This window comes from Talpa occidentalis, unplaced genomic scaffold (assembly GCF_014898055.3).
Source record: "Talpa occidentalis isolate TD23 unplaced genomic scaffold, MPIMG_talOcc4v2.1, whole genome shotgun sequence".
In the NCBI taxonomy this organism is placed as follows: domain Eukaryota; kingdom Metazoa; phylum Chordata; class Mammalia; order Eulipotyphla; family Talpidae; genus Talpa; species Talpa occidentalis.
Genome location: NW_026555331.1, coordinates 91,463,674 through 91,489,564, shown reverse-complemented (window position 1 = coordinate 91,489,564; position 25,891 = coordinate 91,463,674). Strand labels below are relative to the sequence as shown.

General features: G+C 35.1%; 1 protein-coding gene across 1 annotated transcript in view; it reads left to right on the top strand.

Annotated features, from left to right (window-relative positions):
• THSD7A (thrombospondin type 1 domain containing 7A) overlaps positions 1 to 25,891 on the top strand; it is a 420,185-nt gene that overhangs the window by 362,007 nt on the left and 32,287 nt on the right. The window contains exons 12-15 of the mRNA XM_054692399.1: positions 5,832 to 6,026; positions 7,448 to 7,711; positions 22,745 to 22,923; positions 25,417 to 25,422. Of these exons, the coding sequence (XP_054548374.1) occupies positions 5,832 to 6,026; positions 7,448 to 7,711; positions 22,745 to 22,923; positions 25,417 to 25,422 (644 nt within the window). The remainder of the gene's footprint in view (positions 1 to 5,831; positions 6,027 to 7,447; positions 7,712 to 22,744; positions 22,924 to 25,416; positions 25,423 to 25,891) is intronic.

Sequence of the window (25,891 nt, the reverse complement as noted above, 5' to 3'; positions counted from 1 at the left end):
CTGGGTTAAAGGGCATGTTATTCCCCTTGACCCCCACCTCCTTGTGTAAGTCAGGTTCTGGTCTTGTGAGGCCTCCTTTCCAGTTTTTCTATTCTTGTTCTCCATCACAGCCACTAGACCACCACGTGTTGGTGTCTCACGAAGTCGCAGCAGGAACTTCGTTGACACTCAGGCAAGCAAGTGAAAAGAGGCAGATTTGTTTAGAGAAAGAAGAAGTTTATTGAAGAGAAAAGAAACAGAAATAAAGTGGGATTCCTATGCCAGGAAGAGGCAGGGAAGCTGAAGTGGAGTGGTGCCTCAGAGAATATAGATCTCCTTCCCTAATTATTCTAAAGCTCCACCAGTCTCTTTGTGATTGGTTAGTTCTCCATGGTCTCACTCACTGCCCGAATGTCTCTGTGCCCAGAACTAAGTCTCTGTGTCTCAGCCCTTATCTTAGCATACTTTTCTTTACAGTCCTTCCAGAATGTCCTGTTACCCCTAGTCGTGGGGTGTTTGATTAGTTCCATTTGGAATTTGTTGTCCTATCTCTGGAGCCTTCCTTAACTCTCCTGAAGACCCTGCACTGCCCTTGAAGCTGCCTAATTATCCCTTACTTGCCCTAGGACTCAGAATCTAGAACACAAAATGAAAAAAAAAAAACAAAAAAGCAAAAAAACAAACTTCAACAGTATCCCTTACTGGCAGGGAACCTCCTGGCTCTGGAAGTCCTCACCCTGAATCACTTATTAGCTTCAAAGCTTATAAAAAGAAAGTCTAAAAAGAAAATATTCTCATTCTCCCTCTACCAAAATGAACTCTAAATGACCATGTAAAATGTGAGATGTAAGTATTTAACTACAGTTTATACTGATATCTTTTATGAACAAATATGTTTAAATCTTTAAGTAGCTTGAATTATAATGATGTCCTTGGTGTCAATCTTTTGCTTAAACTCTGCCCACTTTGTTCTTTTTTCAAGATTACAGTTTAGAAGCATTGTTGAGGTTGGGCCTGTTTACTCAGTAACTCATATTAAACTGTTACTGTCCAGAGATTGTTATGTAATGGGAACAATAAGAATGGAAGGGGGGGAAGAATCAAGTAGAAAAGAACAAAGGAGTTTGCTTTCAAGAAATTTTGCAGACTTGATATTTCAAATCTCCTTTGGCAAATATATTTACTAGCTTCCACTAGATACCCAATATTTTTGTTCTCTTCACTTAGATAGCTATTATTTTAAATTTATAGAATTATTCCTGTTTTTAAATGGTTTTCTCTAATTTCCGATGGATACTATCATCCTAGTTGATTTGGGAATTTTTGTTTGTTTTATATCACTCCCAGAACCTGTCATAAATGCTGTCTAAAATGCATATTAGAATTTGCTATTTTTTTAATAGCTCATAAAAGAAGCTTGGCACTGTGTTGCATCTATGATGGTTCCTTGATGCTCTATTTGTTGTGATGCAGTTAGTTAACCCTTCAAAGATCCCTATGGAGGATTAGCTGACCTCAGTCTGAGCTACTCCCCTGGGACCTGATTATTTCCTAGTAAGTCCTCATACAAGGACTTTCACATTTATTGTGAGCATCAAGGAGACTGGGGATTATTGGTAACTATTTAGGATCAATAAAAAATAAAAGTGCATTTCCTTCCATTCTGCCCGTTACATTCACAAGTTGTAATTAAGAAGTATAATTTGGCAAACTTGCCAGGGAAAATCTCTTCTACACAAAGACAGACCAGGATCATTATATCTACCTAGTAAACAACTGAAGCCCTCTTACATTATTTATAGGTTTGCTCGTATTTCTTAGCACAATTAGGTCTCTTGGTAACTAGCTTCCATTCACATTAAGCTTTTTCTTTTTCATTTCTACATAATTCATTGTCACTGTTGCTGCTTTTTTTTTTTTTTTATAAGACGATAGGAAAAATCACTCATCTAATCATTCAATCAGCTGAACACGTTCTGTCTCTAATGCTACCCAGACATTGTTGCTGTGGAATAAACCATGTTAATATTTCTCAATTTAATAAATAAGGTCTCAGGGCCCCTTGAACTGTTTGTTACACATAATCCAACAGCTTCCACTGCACTAGGACATTGATCTTATTTTGTTTCTTGTAATGAACTTCTGCATGCACATTTTAGATCTAGTAATTTATTTCACTCTGATTATTCAAACGAAATGACAACATGGCTTTACATGCTGAAGGGTAATCCATAGACCAAAAGAGCTCCTCCTTTGTGCATCCTGAATAATAAGAGAGTTTCATTCCTCTTCATGAAAGTGAAAACGAGTAGCTGTAGTCACATTCTGAATTCTATTAGATTTTCTTCAAAGCTACATCAGTAGCCTGCCATCTACATACTCATATATGCATAACACAGATATCTCTGTCCTTTTTGCTCAACCCAATGTTATTTGTTCCCTTTCACTCCAGGAATTTTTATTATTTCCTCTCTAAAACACAACTCAAAATTCAACTTACATGAAAACATTTTGGAATTGAATACTTATTCTACTTATTAATCCTTTTTTATTCAAATTTATGGGACATTTCAAAGATACACAAAAATAGAGGAACTAATATAATGAGTACTAGTAGTATACTTATCACTCACCCAGCTTAAACAGTTTTTAACATGTTGTCGTTCTTAGTTATTTGCCACTCCTCACACATTTAAAAAGATTTTGCTAGAGTATTTCAAAGAAATACCAGACTATCTGTCTATCTATATGTATATATTTAAACATAACAATAGAATTATAACATCAAAATTAACAATTCTTTAATACTATCCAGTTTAAGTTTCCCCCATATATGAAAACTATTATCGAACTGTACGTCCAAATTGTGGTTCATAAAGGTCTCCGTATTGCATTGGATTACGTCACTTTTAATTTAACAATTCTAGCTCACAGTTTCAGAGCATTTATTGATATTTGCTGAAGAAAATGACTTATCTTTCTAATATTTTGTCAGTATTGTTGGGCTGAGCTAGCCTACCTTAATTCACATGTAATCCATAAATCACTCACATGCATGTGGCTTTAGGACCTTTCAACCTGCCTGTCCAGGATACTTAAATAAAAATTGCTATGTCTCATTCAGTTTTATAAAACAAAATGAAAGAATCAATATAGAGTTAAATATGGAGTTTTACCTTAAAATAATTATTCTGATTGAGAAATCAGATGGTTTCATTTCCAAACATTTATATTTTCTTCACCCTGTTAGGAGGAAGTTCATTTCAGATTGTATTACTATGTTTGAATTGTGTTTCTTCTCAGTCAAAATGTAACCAAGTTGAGATATATGATAAATTTTTAGTATATTGTACTAATGGTGCTATTTTTTCTTGGTTAGATAATATTAAATAAATAATTCATGCAAAGTATGCTGTCTAAAATCTCAGATTAGTAGAGTGGTGTACTGAGTTTCTGAGAAGAGATAGGGAATTTTACACTTTATTTTAATATTTCAATTTGTCGTAATACTTAAGATTTTATAAACTCTAGGTATATAAAGAAAAGGGATTCAGATTTATGTATATATTACAGATGTCCATAAAATAAGTTCATTTGTTTCTAGAGTTGTGTTGCTAGTGGTTTTATTTTATTGTTTTTGTAATGTCACTTAATATAATGCTTTTTGGAACAATTCTGAAATAAAGCTCATAAGAGAAAAATCTTAATGGAGAACCTAAAGCAAATTTCATACTGTTTCTCAAGATGTTTATATTTTAGTCTCTGTTTTACTTTTTTTTTTAAAGATTTTATTTATACATACAAGAACTGGGGTACAGGCCAGAGTTGTGGGGGGTGAGAGGGTTCATGAGAGACAGAGAGGGGAATAGAACAGGCAGGCAGATCGACTGAAATACACTGCTGAGGGGAGCAATGGGCGAAACAGGAGAGGTCTGCTGTGACATGTGGGTTCCTCCCTGGCCGGGGATCAAACTCGTGCTGCAGTGGCTGCAGATAGCTTCATAGGTTGTGTGTTAACCCCTTGCGCCAGCAGGGAGGCCCTCAGTCTCTGTTTTAAAGAGTCAAAGTAGGTAAGTAGATAAAAGTAGCCTTATATCAAATAACACAATTTTGTGTGGTTTTTTTGGTTGGTTGGTTTTTGTGGTTTTGTTTGGTTTTTGTTGTTGTTATTTTCCTTTAGTAATGCGCAAATGCCAAGTTAGTTTCCTCTGCCAGTTAAGTTATAATGTTTGAATTTAGCAAGGCCCTGAACATTTTCTAAAAGCTATCCAGATTTTGTAACCAGATTTAATCTTAGGCTGTTATGTTGAACACAGAACACCAAACAAATCCTTTTCCAGGTGATGGGTGACAGGGTACACTTGCCTCTTCCTATCATACAATACTCACGTAGGCCACCACTGCCCACTCTGCCAGGTCTTCACAGCTTTAAAATCCAGGGGCCACTTTTTTTTCATACAAATTGGCTTTTAACAGATGTTGTGTACACTAGCTAAGGAGCTAGCAATGGCTAAGATATAGATGAGTGCTCTCTCACATTTGCAAAATCATGTAGCTTTTCGTACAGCAGTTTCAACAAGTTGTGTTCACCTGCACAGAGAAATGTGCCCTTACTGAAATTTTTGGTTATTTTGTTTTATATCCCCCAGTCACAAGTCCTACACTACTGCGTGTTAAGTTTTAGCACACAGATATAACCTAGGGCCCCCAGTGTCCTACCTGTAATAGGTCAACATGTCAGGCTCCTTCACTCTAGTTTAATGATACTGGAAACCTGAGCAGGGCAGAGATAAATAGCAGTTTCAGCATAGACCATAAAAAAGGCCATGCAAATCCATCTGAGCAGAGCTAGGTAAGCTAGCTCCATGAGGACTTTATGACCATGGTCTGAATGTTTTCTCTCTTCATCTATATCCTCAGAAAGTGAATGAATAATTTTTAAAACTAATGGATGGTAAATAAGAGCAAACTTTAAATATCATTTGCTCTTTTTCTTTAACAGCTATTAATTTAAAGTAATTTTACATCTAGGTTCAATATGGTAGTTCTTTAAATTCAGGAGAATAGTATCTTCAGAGAAATATTGTAAATGAATCAAAATTTTTTTGATCATTTTAAGGTCCATATATAATTGTAGAAATGCTGATAGTGTAGGTTAAGATTGCTAAAAGTTTTTGTTTTTGTTTTTACATTCATAATTGACATTTGTACATAAGAGGGAGTTGTAGACAGAGAGGATAGGTGACTTTGACACTGCCTTCACCGTGGACCACTCCAAAGTCATCCCAACAAACTTCCTGTGTAATAGGAAACAAATACATGTTTTCTGTGCAAATCCATGTACTGTAAGTGTCCCCAAGCCTTCCACCCAATTTGCTGCCACTAAATCCATTCTGTGTAGAAATCCTAGAGTGACCAATGATATAAAAACAAGCATTAGAGTGATGTAGTATCCTAGTATATCCATAAATAGCCTTTATTCAACATAAACTATTATCAGAATTTATATATTATTTATTAGTCTCATAAATAATTCACTTCTAAATATACTCCACATGTGAATTAAAATTCTTAATAGCATCTAAAAACTGCTAGATGCTAAGAGTCTGTGTGTTTGGGTGTGGAAGTCTCTTTTGTGTTATTAAAAAAAAACACGAGAGTTATCTGTTATTAAAAAAATCTGCAGGATTAATTTAATGACTACTGTGATTATTAGAAACACTCCTACCAGATTTCTGATGCAAATTAATAATTGAAAGAGGAATCCTCTTTATGCTATTATGTTAATTCCTAAATGAGAGAGTAATCACAACATTTGAGTTTGTTATAACAGCTTTACGCTTTTCCTTTAGCCATTACTTGTCGAAAGCAAGATGGAGGGCAGGCCAGCATCCATGAATGCCTCCAGCATGCAGGCCCTGTGCCAGCCCTCACCCAGGCATGCCAGATTCCCTGCCAAGATGACTGTCAATTTACCAGCTGGTCTAAGTTTTCTTCATGCAATGGAGACTGTGGTGCCATCAGGACCAGAAAGCGCACTATTGTTGGTAAGAAAAATGGGAGGCCAAAGCTAATATTTGTCAAGGTAGAAAAACACAATAAAAGTCAGGCCAAGAGAATTCTGACAATGTACTTGGAAAATGCACAGATATGCCTTTATGTTGCTGTACTTATATCTGATATATCAGTGTCTTTTAATGTAAGCTAGCAGTGACAGATGCATTACAAACTTTTAGTAGAAAGAGAAAGTACCTGTGGGAATTGAACTCTCTCTATATATATGCTACATGATAGATAATTTTTCAGATTAAACATGTGCTTTTGGTTGATTTCTTATAGACTGTGAAGTGCTTGGAGAAAAGTTTTTTGGGGGGAGATAAGAGGAAAGGTTTCCACTTCACTTTCTTACTGTCATTTTCACTGTCAGAATCTCATATTATTCTCATCTCTTAGAAAGAGGATACTTTAAATCTATATCTGAAAACTGCATTTTCACAACTAGACATAATGACAAAACACAATGTTAATGAAGTTATCATACTACACAACCCTGATTCATTTGCATTTATCAGTGGCCAAAGAAACCTAAAATAGTGATGTCAATACTAGTCAGAATTTAGAAGTTGTAAATTGAACCACTTGTCATAATGAAAACTATATAAAGTATTTATGAAAATTAGAGAGAAATATATGTAGTAAGATTTAATTATTTGCAAATAAATTTGCAGAATATATATAATATATGTAATAAATATAATATAAATATATTAGCTAATTAAATTAGATATATTCTTCAAGCGTTTGTGTTACTATTATATTCATCTTTTATTAAAGGGAAATTTATATTTATATTCAAATGATTTCTAATATTCTGATATTAAGTATCTGCATTTCAAATATAATTGATATCCTACATTAATCAAATGTCAAAATATTTACTCTTCAGAAATACTGAAAAATGAAAATTCATAATCAGTAATATAAATCCAGAAATGTCATTTTCTGAATTATAATCCTATATAACTATATTTGGCATTAATAAAAGAGCTTTGCACTCTAATGCATTAACTCTCCCCATTTCATACTTTTGTGTATGATCTAAAGGAGCAATTTATGCAATTTTCTCAAACTTCCCTGTCAATGAAAGCACATGATCATTTTAGAGGATTTTGATCATTTTGAAGCACATAAAATTCAGCACAACAATAAGTGCCTTATGCAAAATGGGCTATTTTTTTAAATGGAAAAAAATAAGAAAAAATGTTCTCTGCAAAGCACCCGGTATTACCAGTATTGCCAACATCCTCTGTGTTTGCACTGTGGGACAAGAAAATAGCATTCATTTCTAGGCTAGTGTTGAATATAGTTAAAAGTAGAAAGGAATTTTAGGAAATAGAAAACTTAGGAATGCTTGAAATTAGTGATGACATTTACCAACTTAAATTGTCTGGTGCTTTCTTCTCCACAGGAAAAAGTAAAAAGAAGGAAAAATGTAAGAATTCTCATTTGTACCCCCTGATTGAGACTCAGTATTGTCCTTGTGACAAATATAACTTACAGCCTGTGGGAAACTGGTCAGACTGCATTTTACCAGAGGGCAAAGTGGATGTGTTACTGGGAATGAAAGCACAAGGAGACATCAAAGAATGTGGTCAAGGATATCGTTATCAGGCAATGGCATGCTACGATCAAAATGGCAGACTCGTGGAAACGTCCAGATGTAACAGCCATGGTAATTCCATTTTTCTTCAGGGTTCTATATATTTTCTATCTTTGGGAGTAAAGGTAAAACACACTTGTATTTAATGGAGGAAAATGAAGTTTTAATGAAGTGTGTCATAAACTGAGTATTGGGGCACCACACTGTACATATATCATTTATATGTAATAAGACATTCTTGGACACATCTTTGTCAATAAGTTGCCGCTAAGTCCAAAGTTGATGACAAGGACGTCTTAAAGGTAGGCAAAAATGGTGCCAGAAACCTCCCTTGGGACTTATCTAGAGTCTGTTGAATAGGCCCAACAAGTCTATGTACAGAAAGCGGGGGCAGGGGTGGGGGGTAGGGAGAGAGGATTTGAATCAATTTGAGAATAAAGTTTCACACTTGACATTTTTCATGACCAAACTGGTGAGATGTATTACATACCCAACATGTCAAGTGGCAGAGAAGAAAGGTTGAAAACTAATTGGTGAAAACTCCAAATACCTCTAGTTTATTCCTCATTGAATTGAAAATGGCAGTAAATGAAAGCAGAAAGCTGTACATGCTTTTAGAAAACTGTACCCATTTTTGTTTTCTAAACCCCAAAGACAAAATGAAAGGTAAAATGCAGTGATAAATAATTGAGATTCCAAAAGTTTGTAAACAATGGCTGTCTTTGACCAGAGTTGTAGTGAACTCTAGTTCTAAGCCAGCCATAAGCAATGTTTGCCAGTTATTATTTTATTTTAATACAGTTGTCATTTTATTAAAAAATGAGATTGATTTATATTGGATAAGCCTGAATCATTGAGGCCACATATTTGCAAACGCTGGACAATGGTCCTCTTTCATTCTACCTGGAGGTGACCAAAGGAAGATGAGTTTAAATTGCTAGGAGTGAGGAGGTGCTTGGTAGTTACCCTCCAACCTTGCAGAAATAACTTCTGCTATTTGAAAGGTACTCCCCCAGTTTTATTATATTTTATTGCACTAATAGAACCACTCACTTTTACATAGTATAAAGATTATAACAAACATTTATTAGGATCTCTTAAACCTTCCCCTACAAAGATGTTTCTGAAAATATTGTCCTTTTTTTTTTTTTTTACCTTATCCCATAATTCCAATTTTATCTCAGTCTTGTGATATGGGCCACAAAAACTCCATAATATTGGGCTTTCCCGGTGGCACAGTGGTTGAGCGCTGGGTTGTGAAGCTGCCCGCAGCCTCTGCAGCGCCGGTTTGATCCCTGGCTTCTCCTTGGCCACTGGAGGGTCCCTCATGGCGCGTAGACCTCTCCTGCCGCCCGCTGCTCCCCTCAGCAGTGTACTTCGGTCCTTCTGCCTGCTCTGCTCCCCACTCTGGCTCTGGTGAATTCTCTCACCCTCCCGTGCTTCTGACTGTACCCAGTGCTTGTATAAATAAATCTTTAAAAAAAAAAAAAAAAAAACCTCTATTTTCAGGTTAATATATATTCACTGCTAAGTTTAAGATTAATTCATGCATTTAAAACACTAACAAAATTATAATGAGTTTAGTGTTTATAATAGGTATCCATTGAGAAACATTCTAACAGAAACTGAGTATTTTATTCTCTACATAAGTAACACCAGTGCAAAGTAAGTAGTCCTACATTACTGAGCTATGGTGATAATGTAGACCAAAATTAGTCATTAATGTAAAATTGAAGATCACTTTAAAAATGTGTTTCTCCTGGAATGGAGCATGTAAGTGTTTGCTCACATTTTAAATTGTTATGCACAGTGAATCACCAAGATGATCATTTGTTTTTAACATCACCTATGAGCTTTCAGAATGACTCTCATATATTATCACTTTTACCCTGATCTGCTAATTAGATTCATGAGGGCTTCCATAAGCCACTTAACAGTCCATGTTACTTTTTTTTTTTAGAAAAAATAACCTTTTAAAATCCTCTGCCTCTCACAAAAACATTTTATCCATTAGAAAAGGCAAAAGCACAAAAATAATTTATATTGGCCAAAGGCAGTGGACTTCTTACCTTAGCATTGGCCACTCAAAGCTTAAAGAACCCAGTATTGTGTGTATTCTGGAGGGAAAATACACACAGAAAAAGGAAGGGTCAGAACTTCCTGGCGGTTGTATTTGGATCTGGGATCCTTAACTTAGTGAATTGTTCCAGTTTAGTTCTTTGTGTTTGTCCAGCATCATTCCTATCTTTTAAATCTGATCTATGATGTATGTCCGTTGAGATATTTTAGTATTTACTAACATATTTACCCAAAGTCAAGTTGGAAGAAATTGAATCTTTATTGCCTGACTTCTTTAACAGTTACTGGTTTCCTCAGATATGTTCGGTTTGTTCTGATGGACTTAGTAGTATGCTGTAACTTGGCCACTCTAACCAGGGCACTCCCTAAATTGCAGTCCCTATGACCTTTGCTTCCTTTCAGCCAAATCACCTTGCACAGTGAACGGTGGAAATGATTTAAAGGAGCATTCAAGAAAAACCTTTTTCCCTGCTTTTAGTTTAAACATAAAATTGATCCCATGTCATGCAGTCAGAGACATTAATCCCCTCTTCTATACTGGCCTTAGGATATTTCTGTCTCATCAGCGTTGTCCATCTGTGGATCACATTATCAGTTGTTATACTGATAAAAGCAGTTTATTTATGCACCAGATTAATTATATTCACCAGTTTAGCTATATTAGTTTAGGCCATTTTCTGTTCTATCTGAAATTCCTCATAATAGCAGATTTTGTACTGAAAAGTGATATGTTCATACTCTAAAATTCAGATTGTAAAGTATACCTTGGAAGAAATATAAATGTTCATCCATCCTGATCCACAGTATTAAATATAATTCCTCTATAAATGTTGTTATACAAATAACATTTTTTGGCATTTATCTGTCCAAAAACATAATACAAATTATGGTTATTTACTTTCACTATGAAATCTTGGATGGTATCACTATAGCACAGATTTTAAATCACTAAAAATCAAATCACATATTCTTTTTTTAAAATTTTTTATTAATGAATCATTTGACATCCTAGTTTGTTTTCTCATAGTATAGGATTTCTCCCCTCAGTTGTGGTCACCATAATTTTTCCATTCATCAAAGCACCTATAGTCCATTGTGCTCTCCTCCTCTCCACCCACAATTTTCTTCCCTGCACCATTCCCTACCTATCCCCTCCTGGATGCCTCAGATCTATGATCAGCTTTCAAGAGTTGGTTTTAAAGTTTGTTTTTCTCTGATCCATTGTTTGGTTTTCTAGATTCCACTTACAAGTTAAGCCATCCGGTATTTATCTATTTATCTTTCTCATTCTGGCTTATTGCACTTAGGATAATCCGGTTCCATGTTGTTCCATGTTGTTGCAAATGGCATGAGTCCATCTTTTTTGATCACTGAGTTGTATTCCATTGTGTGTGTGTGTGTGTGTGTGTATGTGCATATAAATGGATGGATGGGTGAATGGATAGATATAGATGTATAGGTATATATATGTATGCTACATTTTCTTGATCCAGTCATCTGTTCTGGGGCATTTAGGTTGTTTCCATATTTGACTGTTGTAAATAGTGGTGCTATAAACTTCAGAATACAGGTTTCCTTTGAATTAGTGTTTCTGTATTCTTTGGGTAGATTCCTAGGAGTGTAATTACTGGGTGATCTCATAGATCCATTTTTAGTCTTTTGTGGACTCTCCACATTTCTTTCCATAGAGGCTGGACCAGTCTACCTTCCCACCAAGCATGTAACAGGGTTCCTTTTTCTCATTGTTTTGATTTACATTTCCTGATCATAAGTGATGATGAACGTTTTTTTCATATGCCTGTTGACCATATGTATGTCTCCTTTGAAGAAGTACCTATTTAGGTCTTTGGCCCATATTTTGATTGGGTTGTTTTATTTTTGTTGAGTTGTAAGAGCACTTTGTAGCTCTTTAAAAATGTTAATCACTTTAAAATTTTCACAGAACAAAAGGTAGAATTTCTGGAATTTTTTATATCCTTCAGCCTTGATATTTTAAGGAATAATTAAAGGTAAACTAGCGTATGCAAGGTACATGTATACAAAATTTCCCACTTAAATACATGATAGAATGTTATGCTCTCGATCCTACCAAGCTCTCCTGTAACCCCTTAGCCTGCTCTAGTTTTTAATTTCTAAATGTATCATCCTATAACATGCCATATAATTACTTATTTGTTGTTTTTATTTACGTTTTGTATCATAAGAATGTAGATTCATGAGTTTCTTGAATTAATTTATTCACTGATGGATCACACGCACCTAGAACAATAGGTTCAATAAATATTTATATAATGAATGAATGGTTAAGAAATGGAGAGAGTGGGCCTCCTGGTGGCACAGGCAGTTGAGCGCAGTGCTGTGAAGCTGTCCCCAGCCTCTGCAGTGCCAGTTCGATCCCCGCTGGCCGCAGAGCAACCCACATGGAGAGCAGACCTCTCCTGTCTCGCCCACTGCTCCCCTCAGCTGTGTAGTTCATCAGTTTGCCTGTTCTTTTCCCTGGTCTGTCTCTGGTGAATCCTCTTACCCTCATGCACCTCTGGCCTATACCCCAGCTCTTGTACAAATAAAATAAATCTTAAAAAAAAGAAAAAGAAAAAGAAATGGAGAGAAACCCCACTGGGGTTTGATTGGATTTAATTGATCTACCATCATGTTAAGATTTTTCTATTGTTCTTCCTCTTCTGTCACAGTTCTGAGAAATTAGATTTGAGAAGAACTTAGAGCTACACTTGCTACAAACTTTCTGTATGATATTCATCAAATATTTGTACGTCTCTCTACCTCTTAGGTGGGAGAAGCAATAATCTCATACCTATTCCACTGAATTACATCAGCAATATCAACATTGACAAGTCTTTTTATCTCCATTTAAAGCTTGTTGTTTAGAATTTTCCCATTTCTATAACACTGTTTTGGACCATAGTTTAACTTCTTGGTTTATGAGAGTATAATAATATTGAGAAAACTTGCATTTTCCCAAACTGTGCTTACAGCTTTAATTGGCAGTGTGTGCTGTTTATTTAACTCTCTTTATTTTCATTTGTTACAGGGCAGGGAGGGGGGCAGCCCAGACCCTGCAAACCTGCCTATTTTAAATGGGTTCTGCCGTCCAGGGTGCACTCATCTCTCTTGTGGACCTGACTCAGTATGCTCCTAAATACACCTCATTTCCCCTTCCCTTGTAAATAAACCTTTTATTAACCTTTTGTGTGTACCTACAGTGGAGTATTTAAAAGTCCCTTTAAAGCATGCAGGTTAGGACCCACAGCCAGGCAACCCATTTTTTAATCAGGGCTGCTGTGTAACAGATTTGGCGCCCAACATGATTTAGGACAGAGCCATCTGTGGTTAGTTAGCTCCATGGGGAAACTTGGACATGTATAACTCAGGGAGAAAATAGGGAAATAAAATCTTAAATGAGTCCTACCTGATCTGCCGACCTGGAAACCCAATGGCGCTCTGAGAGCTGGCTGAGAGCCGCGAGCTGGTGGAGAGACAAAAAGGAACCCCCTAAGGCCCACGTGTGAGGTTTTATACCAAACCTGGCTTCTTAACCCCACCCTCAGGTTCCAGCAACCTTCCCTTTGGTGTTGATGGGATTTGTCTTTCCCAGTGTCCTGATGGCTTTGGTCTGGAGTGGGGGTGGAGTCCACAAAGCCTGTATGGAATTAGCTCAGGACATCCTTTTCCCCCTAACACATTCACATTTTCTTGTAAAATATGGAAGAATATCTTTATTTGACTTATCTGAAAAGAGTACTTTGAAGGTGAATTGATAAAGTATAAAAATGCCAGATGCTCCTTTTTTTTTAACATAGTGTTTTTTTTTTTTAATTTATTTTATTTATACAAGAACCGGGGTATAGGCCAGATATGCGGGAGGGTGAGAGGATTCACCAGAGACAGAGTGGGGAACAGAACAGGTAAACTGACTGAAATACACTGCTGAGGGGAACAGCAGGCGAGACAAGAGAGGTCTGTCGTGCCATGTGGGTTGCTCTGCAGCCAGCAGGGATCAAACCAGCCCTGCAGAGGCTGCCAACAGCTTCACAGCACTGCACTCAACTGCCAGCACCACCAGCAGGGCCCAGATGCTCCTGTTTTAAGTTCCACAAGTATTTCCAGTCATTTGAGACATTTCTCTTTAATCTTTACCCTCAGCAAGTCTGTCTTTGTTATTTCTCATTGGAAATTTAGGCCAGAATACACTATCAATAAATATTCCAAAGTTGAGCTAAACTATGTCTGTGATATTTTCCATCTATTAATATCAAATAAGCAGAAAGGTTTATTTGAGGGTGCTCCTGAGCCCATGATGTTTAATATGCATAGCTTTTTATCTCCTAAAAGTAAAACAGTACTACATAACTATCAAATACTTTCCAAAATGGAGTGATGGTGAGGAAACTTTAGGTTAAATCACTTGTCACTAGATGTTTTCCTAAAATAATAGAAAATATTTTAGGCTCACAGGATAAAAGGTCTCTGTCACAACTCCCCAACTCTACATGATATAGTATGAAAACAGTGTTTGATGAGAGAGCAGTCTTATAGAGGACCCCTTATTCCATCTAATGTCAGAGAGAAGGGATATCAATTTGAACGCAATGATTAGAGAGGTAATCTTAGTGATAGCTGTGGTAATTCTATTGATATGCCATAGGATTGTCACACAACTTATTTTGTATTGCAAGTTTTTAAAGTAAAGTTAGTAAAGATACTAAATGATGTCTGAATCTGTCAACTGACAAGGGAGGGGATCCAGAGATCCATCAGGTCCTATCTCACCCTCCAACATAATAGTAAATAAGCCCAGAGTCCATCACTGTCCACTGCTCCAGCTTCTGGGAATCGGAGGGATGGACTAATGTTAGTCCTGCTTCCAGGGCCCATGATGAGCTCATGAGACTGGCTGATCAAGACTGAAAAGAGGGCTTTACAGACACTCAGTGAGGGCAGACAAGGAGTCTGTGTTTCTTGACTATTGAAAAAGCAAGGAAAGATCTCCAGGGAGACCTCTGTGGGCATGAAAGACTCCCTGGGTTTGGGACTATTTGGGTTTTAGGGTTGGGGATTGAGAACAAAGGAATACATATTCTCCATTGAGAAAGAAAGGAATGTAGCTTTGGTAAAAGTCCATTTGGTGGTTGTGCAGGGCTTGAGAACATCTCACGGGGATTGTGTGCATCACATGCTTGAACTCCAGTTTGAAGCTGTCTGGTCTTAGGGTCTGTCTCTCCCTTCTTTTTGCAACAGCCAGGTGACTTGATAAGTTGTAAAGAGAAAGCTCAGGAATAAACAGGTGTGGGGGGTGGCGGAGCGGGGGTGGCAGTAAAAAAACAAGTAAGAAAAAACATTGAGCCAAGGAGATTTATGGCGATTCGCTTAATCCTTTGTTTAACCAAGTTAGCCCAGGGGAATAGCAAAGTTCTCTGTGTTCTATCTCTGTCCCAGGACCCTTCCTATGTTAAATCTGCATATAGATTCATATTATATTAAAGATGTCCTGCAAATCCAAAATAGTTTTAATGCTTTATGTTGCATTATTTTAGACTCATTCTGAAATGAAGGTATATTTTCTACTTCAAAGCATCAACAAAATGTTCATATAATGAACAAGACTTGGGCAAAAGGAAGTTTTTTTAATAAATGCATGAAGAACACATTATATAAAAGCCATAAGGTATATCTGTGGACTCAAAAGTAACAGCACACCAAAAAATTTGTGGGCATTTTAAATTTAAATCTTAAAGAAAAATCTTGTACTTATTTGTTCTTCATAACTACATTGACAACCAATTCAGCCCTTACAGGAAATTATACCTAGTTTGCATAAAAATAAGACTCATAATCTTTTTATGGAACCATTTAAAAGAAACTCAGGAAGTTTATAGTTTCTCCTCCCTTTGCTGTAATTTTAACCGTTAAAGCTTTAAAGCTTTATACTTTGAAGCATGAACTAATTGAAAAAGAAACTAAGTTTGGGGGATGTTTTTTGTTTGCTTGTCCCTGTATTTTTCCCCACAACTTGAAATGGACATAAAATGGCCTACTTAAAAAAAAATTTTTGTAACGCTCTGTACAGCTCAAAACATCAACCCAATGTCAATGTAATTATAATAATTGCATTATTGGACCATTATCTGGTCCAAAGCACTCAGGATTGTAATTATAATCCCTGTGGATGATCAGTTTCTTACTGGTCCTGTGAGAAGCTACAGGAAAAATTCAGTAAGTATAGGAATTCTATATCTGAATTATTCTACTAGCGATAGACAGTTCATGTTAACAGAATGAACACCAAGAATAGAGTACTGTTTAACCTACTTTAAAGCAACAGTTTCCAAATTCCTTATCACAGAATGCTTTTTGCAAAATAACACATTAGAATCTAACAAATTAGTGTTTGAAGACTATGTTTTGGAAATACTTCCATCGCAGTATATGATTTTCATTGATTGATAATCAGTGCCTTGCATTGATCAAGTTAAAAATAAATCATTCTATTAAGTTTCAAAGTTCATTTATTTCCCATTACTTTATCTTCATAATCTGAACACTCCATTGAATATGTTTGTATATCTTGCTGACAATGCCCTATTCCCAAAGTGTGTTTTTTAAAAATTTGTCTCTGATTTTTTAATACAGTATTAAAATTATAAATATTAAATTTGGGGAGAAAGTCAATTAGTGGCATCATGTATATAATTATTCCCAACATTTTTATTTTGATAACTAAGTAAACTATTCTTGCATAAATAAGTATTTTTTCGTCAAATAAAAGTACAGTGCAATTCTGACGCTAACTACATGGACTGTGGCCAAGCTACACAGGCTAAGGACTTGGTCCTCTATAAGACTGCAAACTCATCAAACACCAAATGTAAGTTCAGGGGTCCCCAGGGCAACATTACTTCTGGGAAACTGGCTATAGATCTGGGGATTCCCACTACCCTTTAAGTTCAATAATTATCTGGAACAACTTGGAAAACACTATACTTACCACTATCATTTTATTATAGCAAATGATACAGACTGGAACCAGCCAAAATAAGAGGCATATAGCTGCTCTCTGGTCCAAAACACTCAACATTTCATGTTTTTTCTTTGTGGAATCAGAAAGCGTCACTCTCTCGGATATATATGGATATTATGCTGGTATATTTAGTCTATGGTTCATATTTCTATGGGGTTTCATTATCAATGGTCACACAGTTGAACTCAATCTTCTCTTTACAGAGGTTGGACCTTGATCATGTGGCTTAAAGCCCCAACCACCAGCCCCCTTCCCTGAAATTCTTATTTATTAGTAGCCTCAATTCTACAGTTAGATTTCTAGGGGTATATTCATTTATTTTTTTTCTGCTTTTTTTTTTTTTTTTTTTGGTTTTCTATATTCCACATGAGTGAAATCCTCCAATATTTGTCTCTCTCCTGACATATTCCACATAACAGCAATCTCGAGTTCTACCCTTACTGTTGCAAATGGCAAGATTTCATCTTTTTTAATAACTGAGCAGTATTCCAGTGTGTGTGTGTGTGTGTGTGTGTGTGTGTTGCAACTTCTTAATCCATTCGTCTGTTAGTCCATCTTCTTAATTCACTCGTATTTTCCACTCTTGTCGAAAAGTTGGGTCATATGGTAGATCTGTTATTAATATTTTGAGAAAATTTTAGTTTTCCACGGGAGCTGAACCAGTCTACACTCCCACCAATATTGCATGAGTGTTCCCTTTTCGCCATATTCTCACCAATACTTATTTCTTGTCATTTTGAAATGGGCCATTCTCACAGGTGAGGTGGTACCTCACTGTGGTTTGATTTGCATGGCCCTGATAATAAGTAATGATGAGTTATTTTTTCCTTGTGCCTGATAGTCATCTGTATTATATTTGACCATTATGTCAAGTCTACAACTAACATCATACTTAGTGGTGACAAACTGAAATATCATGTATAAGTCAAGGATGTCCAGTTTCACCACAAATATTCACATAGTACTAAAAGTCCTGGCTAGAGTAATTAGGCCAGAGAAAGATAAAAGAAATCCAAATTGAGAAGGTAGAAGTAAAACTATTGTTATTTGCAGATGACATGGTAATATACATAGAAAATCCTTGACTCCATTGAAAATTTTAATTGCCCTGTTGATTCATAACTTTCTATACATTGAATATAAATGGGTTTGAGTACATTTAGGTATAAGAGTTTGTGTGTGTGTGTAGTAGTAGTAGTAGTAGTAGTAGTAGTAGTAGTAGTAGTAATAGCAGTAGCAGTAGTAGTAGTAGTAGTAGTAGTAGTAGTTTGGTTTCCTCTGGTTATCAAGTTTTCAGTTCTTAATATATAATTCCTACATTTGGAGATTTTAAAATGATTTTCAATACTTTCAACCTCCTGAGAATCACAGTAGGTAAAGGTCTAGCTAAATGTTCTCATTCCTGATTGCAGTCATGTGTAGATAATACATTTTTAACTAGGATAGAGTTTTGAGGTCACTTCTGAGATTAATCCAAATGTTTCAGATAGAGTGTTAGAGTTGCTTATTCATATAGCTGTAAATTAGAACCAACCAATATTTTTCATAGGCTTTCAAAATGAATTCTTTAATCTGTCAAAAGTGTACCTTTTGACAGTACAATGTATAGTAATTGTGAAGATTGTTGAAAGCTACTTTATCTACACATTAATAATTCAAATGAATGAGGTTATTGGATATATCTCAAAGGCTATTTGTCCTTGAGTTGCCACTTTAAGGTTCCCGGTGTTATGTATTCATTTCAATCTGAAAGCAGCAGTCAGAGCAGATATAGGATACAAAAAATATGATCAGAAGTCAGGAGTTTTTCCATGTGTCAAATTCAGTGTTGAGCTACTGAAAGTTTTAACATCCAAATTGTGAAATCATTTATTTTATTCCAGCATTCCTCAGAAACTATAAGTTGCTACAAGATGCCAGCAGTTTATTTAGACTTAAAACACACTTGAAATGTTTGTCTTTCCTTCCCCCGCGATTGTTTGTTAATTGCCCTCAAAAATGACCTCAGTGGAGAATGCATGTGAATGCTTATCTAGCAGTTCACTAGTAACATTTAAGGAATTTAATTGTACGAGATAAACATGACAGGCAATTATTAAATGTTGATACACAATGGAAAATAAAAATGGTGTACTAAGTATTTTTTCTTTATCACAGTAGCTAATTTGACTCTTTAACAAATTAATACATTGAGTTCTATTTGAGAGGTGTTTTCTGAAATATGCTATTGGAAAATCAGATATCAACATCTTTTATCTGCTTAGCTGATAATATGCAAATTAGCCTGAAGTCATACATTTTAAATCTCACTAGTTCCATCATACTTCAATAGGTGAAATGGAAAAACAGAATTTCCATTTATCTGTTACTCTGTAATATTACTAAAAATCACATGATTATGTTTTCAACTATAATTACTGAATAATAAAAAGCTAGAGGTTGACTTTTGCAGACATTTGTAAGTTTATCAGGTGGAAAAATTGCAATTCTTCTAGAAATATTTCAATTAATTGAATTTCAAAAATTCATTAAATTGAATTTCAGTAACTGTCAATAAATTCAATTTATTGAGAAATAATTGGGATTAAAAAATTCTTTGTTCTTTAAAACTTTAAAAATTTGGCCAAAGAATGGCATTAGTTTGAAAGTGACTTTAAGAATTTTTACTGCTTTATTCTGTTTTTGGAAATATTTTTATCAAACACAAAACAAGTTATTACTGGTCTTAGTTTTTAGTTATTAGGCAATTAGGCATCTCATAACATTTTAGATAACTTTATTTACTGGCTATGCTGTATGAAGTAAGGGGATATATTTCAAAATGTGACTTAATTCAAAATAGTGAGGTGGGTTTGTTTTCCCACCTCCAGCCACAATTAAAGTCAAAACAGAAAATTTAAATAGGTCATTGCAATCTATTTGAAGAATAGTTCTGCTTTTTAAAATTTCAGTAAACACTATAATCTTTTTTATTAGACTTCTTTCTATCTGATTATCAACATTCCAGATGCCTTCTTCAGTATCCGAACTGCGTTCAAAACCTAGCTTTGGTGTCTTCTTAATGTCTTTAATGTTTCACAACCACAAAACCAAAATTGGTATATCTGCCTTCTAAAAGATTATGTGAGACTAATTCCTACTTTTGAAAATACTTTCTTTGCATTCTGTTCTTCATACCAAATTTGTCATATAATTACTGGTTTAAATAGTCCTTTTATACTTCAGTTACAAGTAGGTGATACAGGATACATATCCTCTGACAATATCAATTTCACACCAGAAATACATACATATGTTCACACAAAAACAAAGGCAAGAATGTTCTTAATAGTATTGTTAATAACATCTCCATACTGAAAACTGCTCAAATGCTTACAAACTATAGAATGAATAATTAAGCCATAATATAACCACGCAATAGAATACTATCCATTAAATGGAATAGTCTTCAGCAATATGGCAGAATCTCACATCAAAATGTGGGGGTAAAGAAGGCTAGCACCCATAGATATATACTATGATTCCATTTACATAAAATTTTCTAAAGTAAAACTATTCTATATTATGTGGAAAGGAGTTTTTTTCAACAAATGTGTCTGGGATAGCTTCATAATCCCATGCAAAGGAATAAAGTAAAACTCCAACTTTCGTCATATAAAAATTATCACAAAATGAATCATGTACCTAAAATAGTGCTAAAACTATAAAAGTCTTAGAAGAAAACAAAAGTGTAAATCTTCATGATAGATGGCCTCATGAGCCATGGGCAGCCTCCAGAGGGTGGAGGCCTAATCATTAGTTCTGGAGAGACTTCCCTACCTTTTTTATCTAAGACACATAGCCAAGTTGTCTTGCAAATGCAGTACACTTCTCTCAAAATAATAAAAATCTTCATGATTTAGGATTGGGTCATGATATAGGTCTCCTAGATAAGAATCAAGACACAAATAACAACAGAATAAATTGCATCTTATTCAAATTTATAATTTTTGTTTTTAAAATGACACAAAAATTAAAAAGTCAGGTAATAACAAGTTTTGACAAATGCAGAAATTTTAGTATTCATACCTTGCTATTGTTGTTGTAAAATGATACCATAACTTTGGAAAAAAGTTTGACACTTCCTCAAAAAGTGAAATATAGTATTATTATATGATCCAGCAATTTCATCCCTCAGTATGTACCCAAGACAATTGAGGACAGGTCCACACTGAAATTTGTGTACTAATGTTTATAGCAGTATTATGCTATAGAAATGTGGAAACAACTAAAAATACCAGTCAACTGATGAATAAAAATATATGATCTCTTCATTCAATAAAATATTATTCAGTCATTTAAGAAGACTGAAGTATTAACATGTGATAACACCATTGAGGGAAACATAAAACTGAAAGAAGCCAATCACAAAAGATCTCATAATTATGTCATTTTATGAAATCAGAATTGGTAAATTCTTTAAGACAGGAGTAGATTAGTTAATTGTTGCCAGGGAATAGACAAGCGGAAAATAGGAAATGAGTATTAATAGGTACAGAGTTTCCCTCTGAGGTAATGAAAATGATCTAAAATTACATAGTGGTGATGACCATACAACTCATTGTATAAAACACCAAAATATGAGCTTTTGTATAAATTATATCTTAATAACTTTAAAAAAATCTACCTAGAGTTCCCTAGTATATTGTTTATAACAATATGATTATTATAATATAAAAATTATAGGGGCCTCCCTGGTGGCATAGGGTTAAGTCTCAGCATAGCATGCTATCACCACTGTGGCCTGAGTTCGATCCCTGGCCAGGGAGCTAACCCACATATGGCACAGCAGATCTCTCCTGCTCCCCTCAGCCATGTATTTCAGTAGATCTGCCTGTTCTGCTCCACACTCTGTCTCTGGTGAATCCTCTCACCCACCACACCTCTGGCCTATATCCCAGTTCTTGTATGCATAAATAAAAATCTTTAAAAAACAAAAAAGTTATAATCATTTTCAATACCAAATTCTTGATATTGATACAAAATGGTAAGGTAGTATTCTCTTGTATCCAGAATGACCCTTATTGTCATGTATTACAGAGGACCATTATTTGACTCTTAATTCAGGGAATTTTTGCTTTCTACATGTATCAGCTTGAGAACAAAATAATAAATTGATATTGTGAAATGCCATATTGGGAGTGAGGGGCTGTTCAAGGAAAATGATCCCATTTTTCAAATCATCTGTAGACTATTAAGTTAATTGGCTGTGTGATTTGATGGAACGATACTGGAATGTACCTCAGAAAAACTTTACCCATCTTTTATTGTGTGACCTTGCACTTGTCAGTTATCTCTCTGCATTTGTTTTGTTCTTTGTCCAGTAGAATATCAACTCCTACCCAATACATTTACAAGATTTGCAAGATGTGAAGGTGTTTTCAAATTGACAGCATGATAAAAATAGGAGACATTATTTAACATCCTTCATTTTTCTTCTTCAGATTTGATTTTCAAAGAAGAAAAACAAAATGTGCTAAGTTAAATGTTTCCTTTTGGATATTGATTGAGAGGGTCTAGTTTTCTTCTTGAGGAAGAACCTTGTACAGAGTCAGAAACTGGAATTTCTGTGACATTAACAGATAGGATTTTATAGAAAACTGTTTTTTTTTTTTTTTTAATGTATCATTCTGGCAGCAGAGAAAGCAATGGCAGCAGACAGGTTATTTTCAATTAAACAGGAGCTGTCAGAAAATCAGAAATGTTGAAATATGGTGAGCATGAATCCTAAACAGATCATATGGCAGCTGCTCAGCTGTTATTTTAACAGAGTCACTGTGTGCATGTGGCATTTTCCTGCAGAATTTAATTTGTGTCCCTAACAACAGACATCTCTGTATTTGTGCATTGCTGTCAAGTCAACTTGGACCTTCTAAATGACCCCCTGGAATGGTGGTGTTCATGGGTGACACGTAGGGGAGGTGACTCTCACCCTGTCTTCTTCCACTCAGGTTACATCGAAGAGGCCTGCATCATCCCCTGTCCCTCAGACTGCAAACTTAGTGAGTGGTCCAACTGGTCGCGCTGCAGTAAGTCCTGTGGGAGTGGCGTGAAGGTTCGGTCTAAATGGCTGCGTGAAAAACCATATAATGGAGGAAGGCCATGCCCCAAACTGGACCATGTCAACCAGGTATTTTCCTCCACTGAGAATACGAAAGTATTGTTTAAAGTAACAATAAATCTGCTTTTTTTCTCCAAAATGGAGAAGAGTAAATAATAGCTCCAGAATAAGAAATTTGACCATTTTATTCTTAGAATGTCTGAGTCAATACATGTATGTCTGTTATTGAAGTCCCAGATCAGATTTATTGTCTCTATATTATCAGGAGATTTAGTACCCTAAATATACATATAAATGGAATGAAAAATGACACCTACCTCTGAAATAATGTCAGAGTATTTAATACCTGAAAATTGTATCTAACATGTGGAAAGCAAGATTCTCATTGTTGTAGTTACCCTCGACTCTCAGAAAAGACATCTCAAATACTGACCACTTAAATTAAAAATCAAAGATAATATATAATTTGTAAAGCCTAAAATTAGGAACTATATACTATAAATTCATGTAAATTTGTTTGACATAAAGTATGTTTAAAAAAAAACAGAAATATAAAGATGGCCTCCAAGTCACTGGAAGTGTGCCATCTGTCCATTTAGTCATTGGCCTTTTGAATTTTATTTTAAATTTTATTTCACTTTGAATGCGTATTGTGTTAGCTGCTCTTAATTGTTGTTTATCATTTCTTATTGGATATATAAAGTAAACAGGCTAATAGAGAGAATTATACTGATTTAAATGTACTTAGGATGTATCAGACAATTGCCATGTTTGGCCTACATGTGAATTAACAAAGGATAAATTTCATACAATATGTGCAAATATTTAGATATGCATTTAAGTAACAATCAAATGAGTCAAGTCATATGTCAGAGCCAACCTTAAATATGTAGATGTTTCAAACATATTGTCTAATTGTAATCTCTAAACACTGCTAACCCATACACATACTTTCCTTCCCAAAGTAACCTAAATTAGTTCATAACAATAAAAGTACAGTGTTGAGAAAATAAAAGGAACTTTTGAATAAAAGAGTTAAGGACAAAGAAAGAAGAGAATTTAACTACATAGAAAGTACTCTGAAAGAACCTAGCTTTTTTTCCCTGAATGAAGTTTCTGTATTTGCCCTAAAAGGCAACTGAAGGCAAATAATACATTGCACTGCTGCCATCTACTGGTAATTGGGTTTCCCTGTCAGTGAATATTTGCAAAGAAAATTCAGTTCTATGACCCTCATGAAACAGAAAAACTGAAATGTATTGTATATAATGTAAAAGAATATTTTATGCAAGTTTTGAAATCATGACTTTCCAATGATAAATTTAAATTTTCATAATTTTTTATCTTTGGTTCTAAAACAGAGAAATTCTACACATACTCATACTTTGTGTGTGTGTGTGTGTACACAAACAGCTAGTCAGACTTTATGTTAAAATAAGATCTGTTTTCCTCAGCATTTTCTTTAAAATTTAATTTGCAAAGGTTCAAACCTTGGGTCATGTTGTCTTTGCAATGAAAAATATTTAACCTAAGTCATCTTTCTATCACTCTGTGACACTGATGATATCTAATGCAGAGTTTGATGAGAACATGAGTACTTATCAATGGCATATTAAGACTTTAGAAGTAAAAAGTCAAGTAAGAGGGAATTGATTCTTGAATATTTAACTTTGAGTATAAATGTTCCATGTTAAGAAATAGAAACCGCTATGGATTTTCATTAGTAAAATATTAGGTAAGTAAAAAATACGCAGTTTCATGTTAATTTTGAAAATTATAAATAGTGTAGTTTTTACTGCAATTATACATTCCTCAGTAAAATAATCCATCATCATTGAGGTTACTCAGGGAGTGAGGAACAAAGGGAGGAGAGGGCCAATGGGCTGTGGTGGCAGGCTGTGGGTGCTGGGGGGAGAGGGGTGCGGTGAGCAGGGTAGTAACATAAATCTGAAGAGGTGTGAACCCATTCCCCTATATCATAAATCTTGCAGAGTGTTTTCAATCAATATTACCTAAAAAAAAAGATGTAACAGAAAAAGAGAAAGGAGTGATTAGAATACAGTGACTGATAACAGAAAAAAATAAACTAATCTGAGGTCATTGACTTGAAAATGGCCTCTGAGTTTCCATTTTCCTCATTTCCTCAAGCACATCCTCATTTCCTAAGAAATATAGATGGATGGACTGATTAAGGTCAATAAATAGGTCAATCAATCAATCTATAGATAGTCTACGTACAGTTTGGGTCCCAAGATATTTGCGGGCATAGAGCAATTCCCCATGTGCATTTTGAAGTCTATTCTTCTAAGATTTTTTGTTCCTGTCCATCTAATCATTTCCTTGACTGTGTGCTTTTGCAATTCTGAGGAATGTATCTTAAGTTTAAACCATAATAAGCATTTTTTTCCCTCAAGACCTAAGAAAAATGTTCTAACTTACCAAAAACATAGGCTTTATATATGGATAATATTTGAAATAAAACATGCATTCATCTCATTGATATACTAACATTTTTAATTTGTTTCTCTCCTCTTTCTTCATCCCTACTGAATATCAATCCAGGCACAGGTAAGAAGTTTTAAATTTCATGGCTCATAATAAGTCTGCTGCTTGTATCATTCCTTATACCTGATTTCAAAGAATGTGTTGTTTTCTTGTTATTGTCTGGCATTTGTTTGGCATTCTTTCTCTTTTTTTCCTAGCATGTTACCTGTTTTTCCATTTTTTTGTCATAGTAATACCAAGGCCTGAGCTGACAGATAAGGGAGAATAAGTTTTGCTATACCAGTCTTGAAGAGGCAATGATGTCCCTTATTAATTGATTTCATACTCAAAACAGGATGAGCTCCTCAGAGAGAGAGAGATAGAGTACAGTTGGCTTGGAAGTGGGTGGTGGTAGGTCGCTCAGAAGTGATTTGCATTGTTTCCAAAGTAAGAGATTAAAATGAAAGCCTTCAAAGGATTAGAAGGGCATTTCCCTTTCACTTTTCCCCTCCCCCAAAGTAGTCACGTTATTTTGCACCAGTGTTTAGTCCTA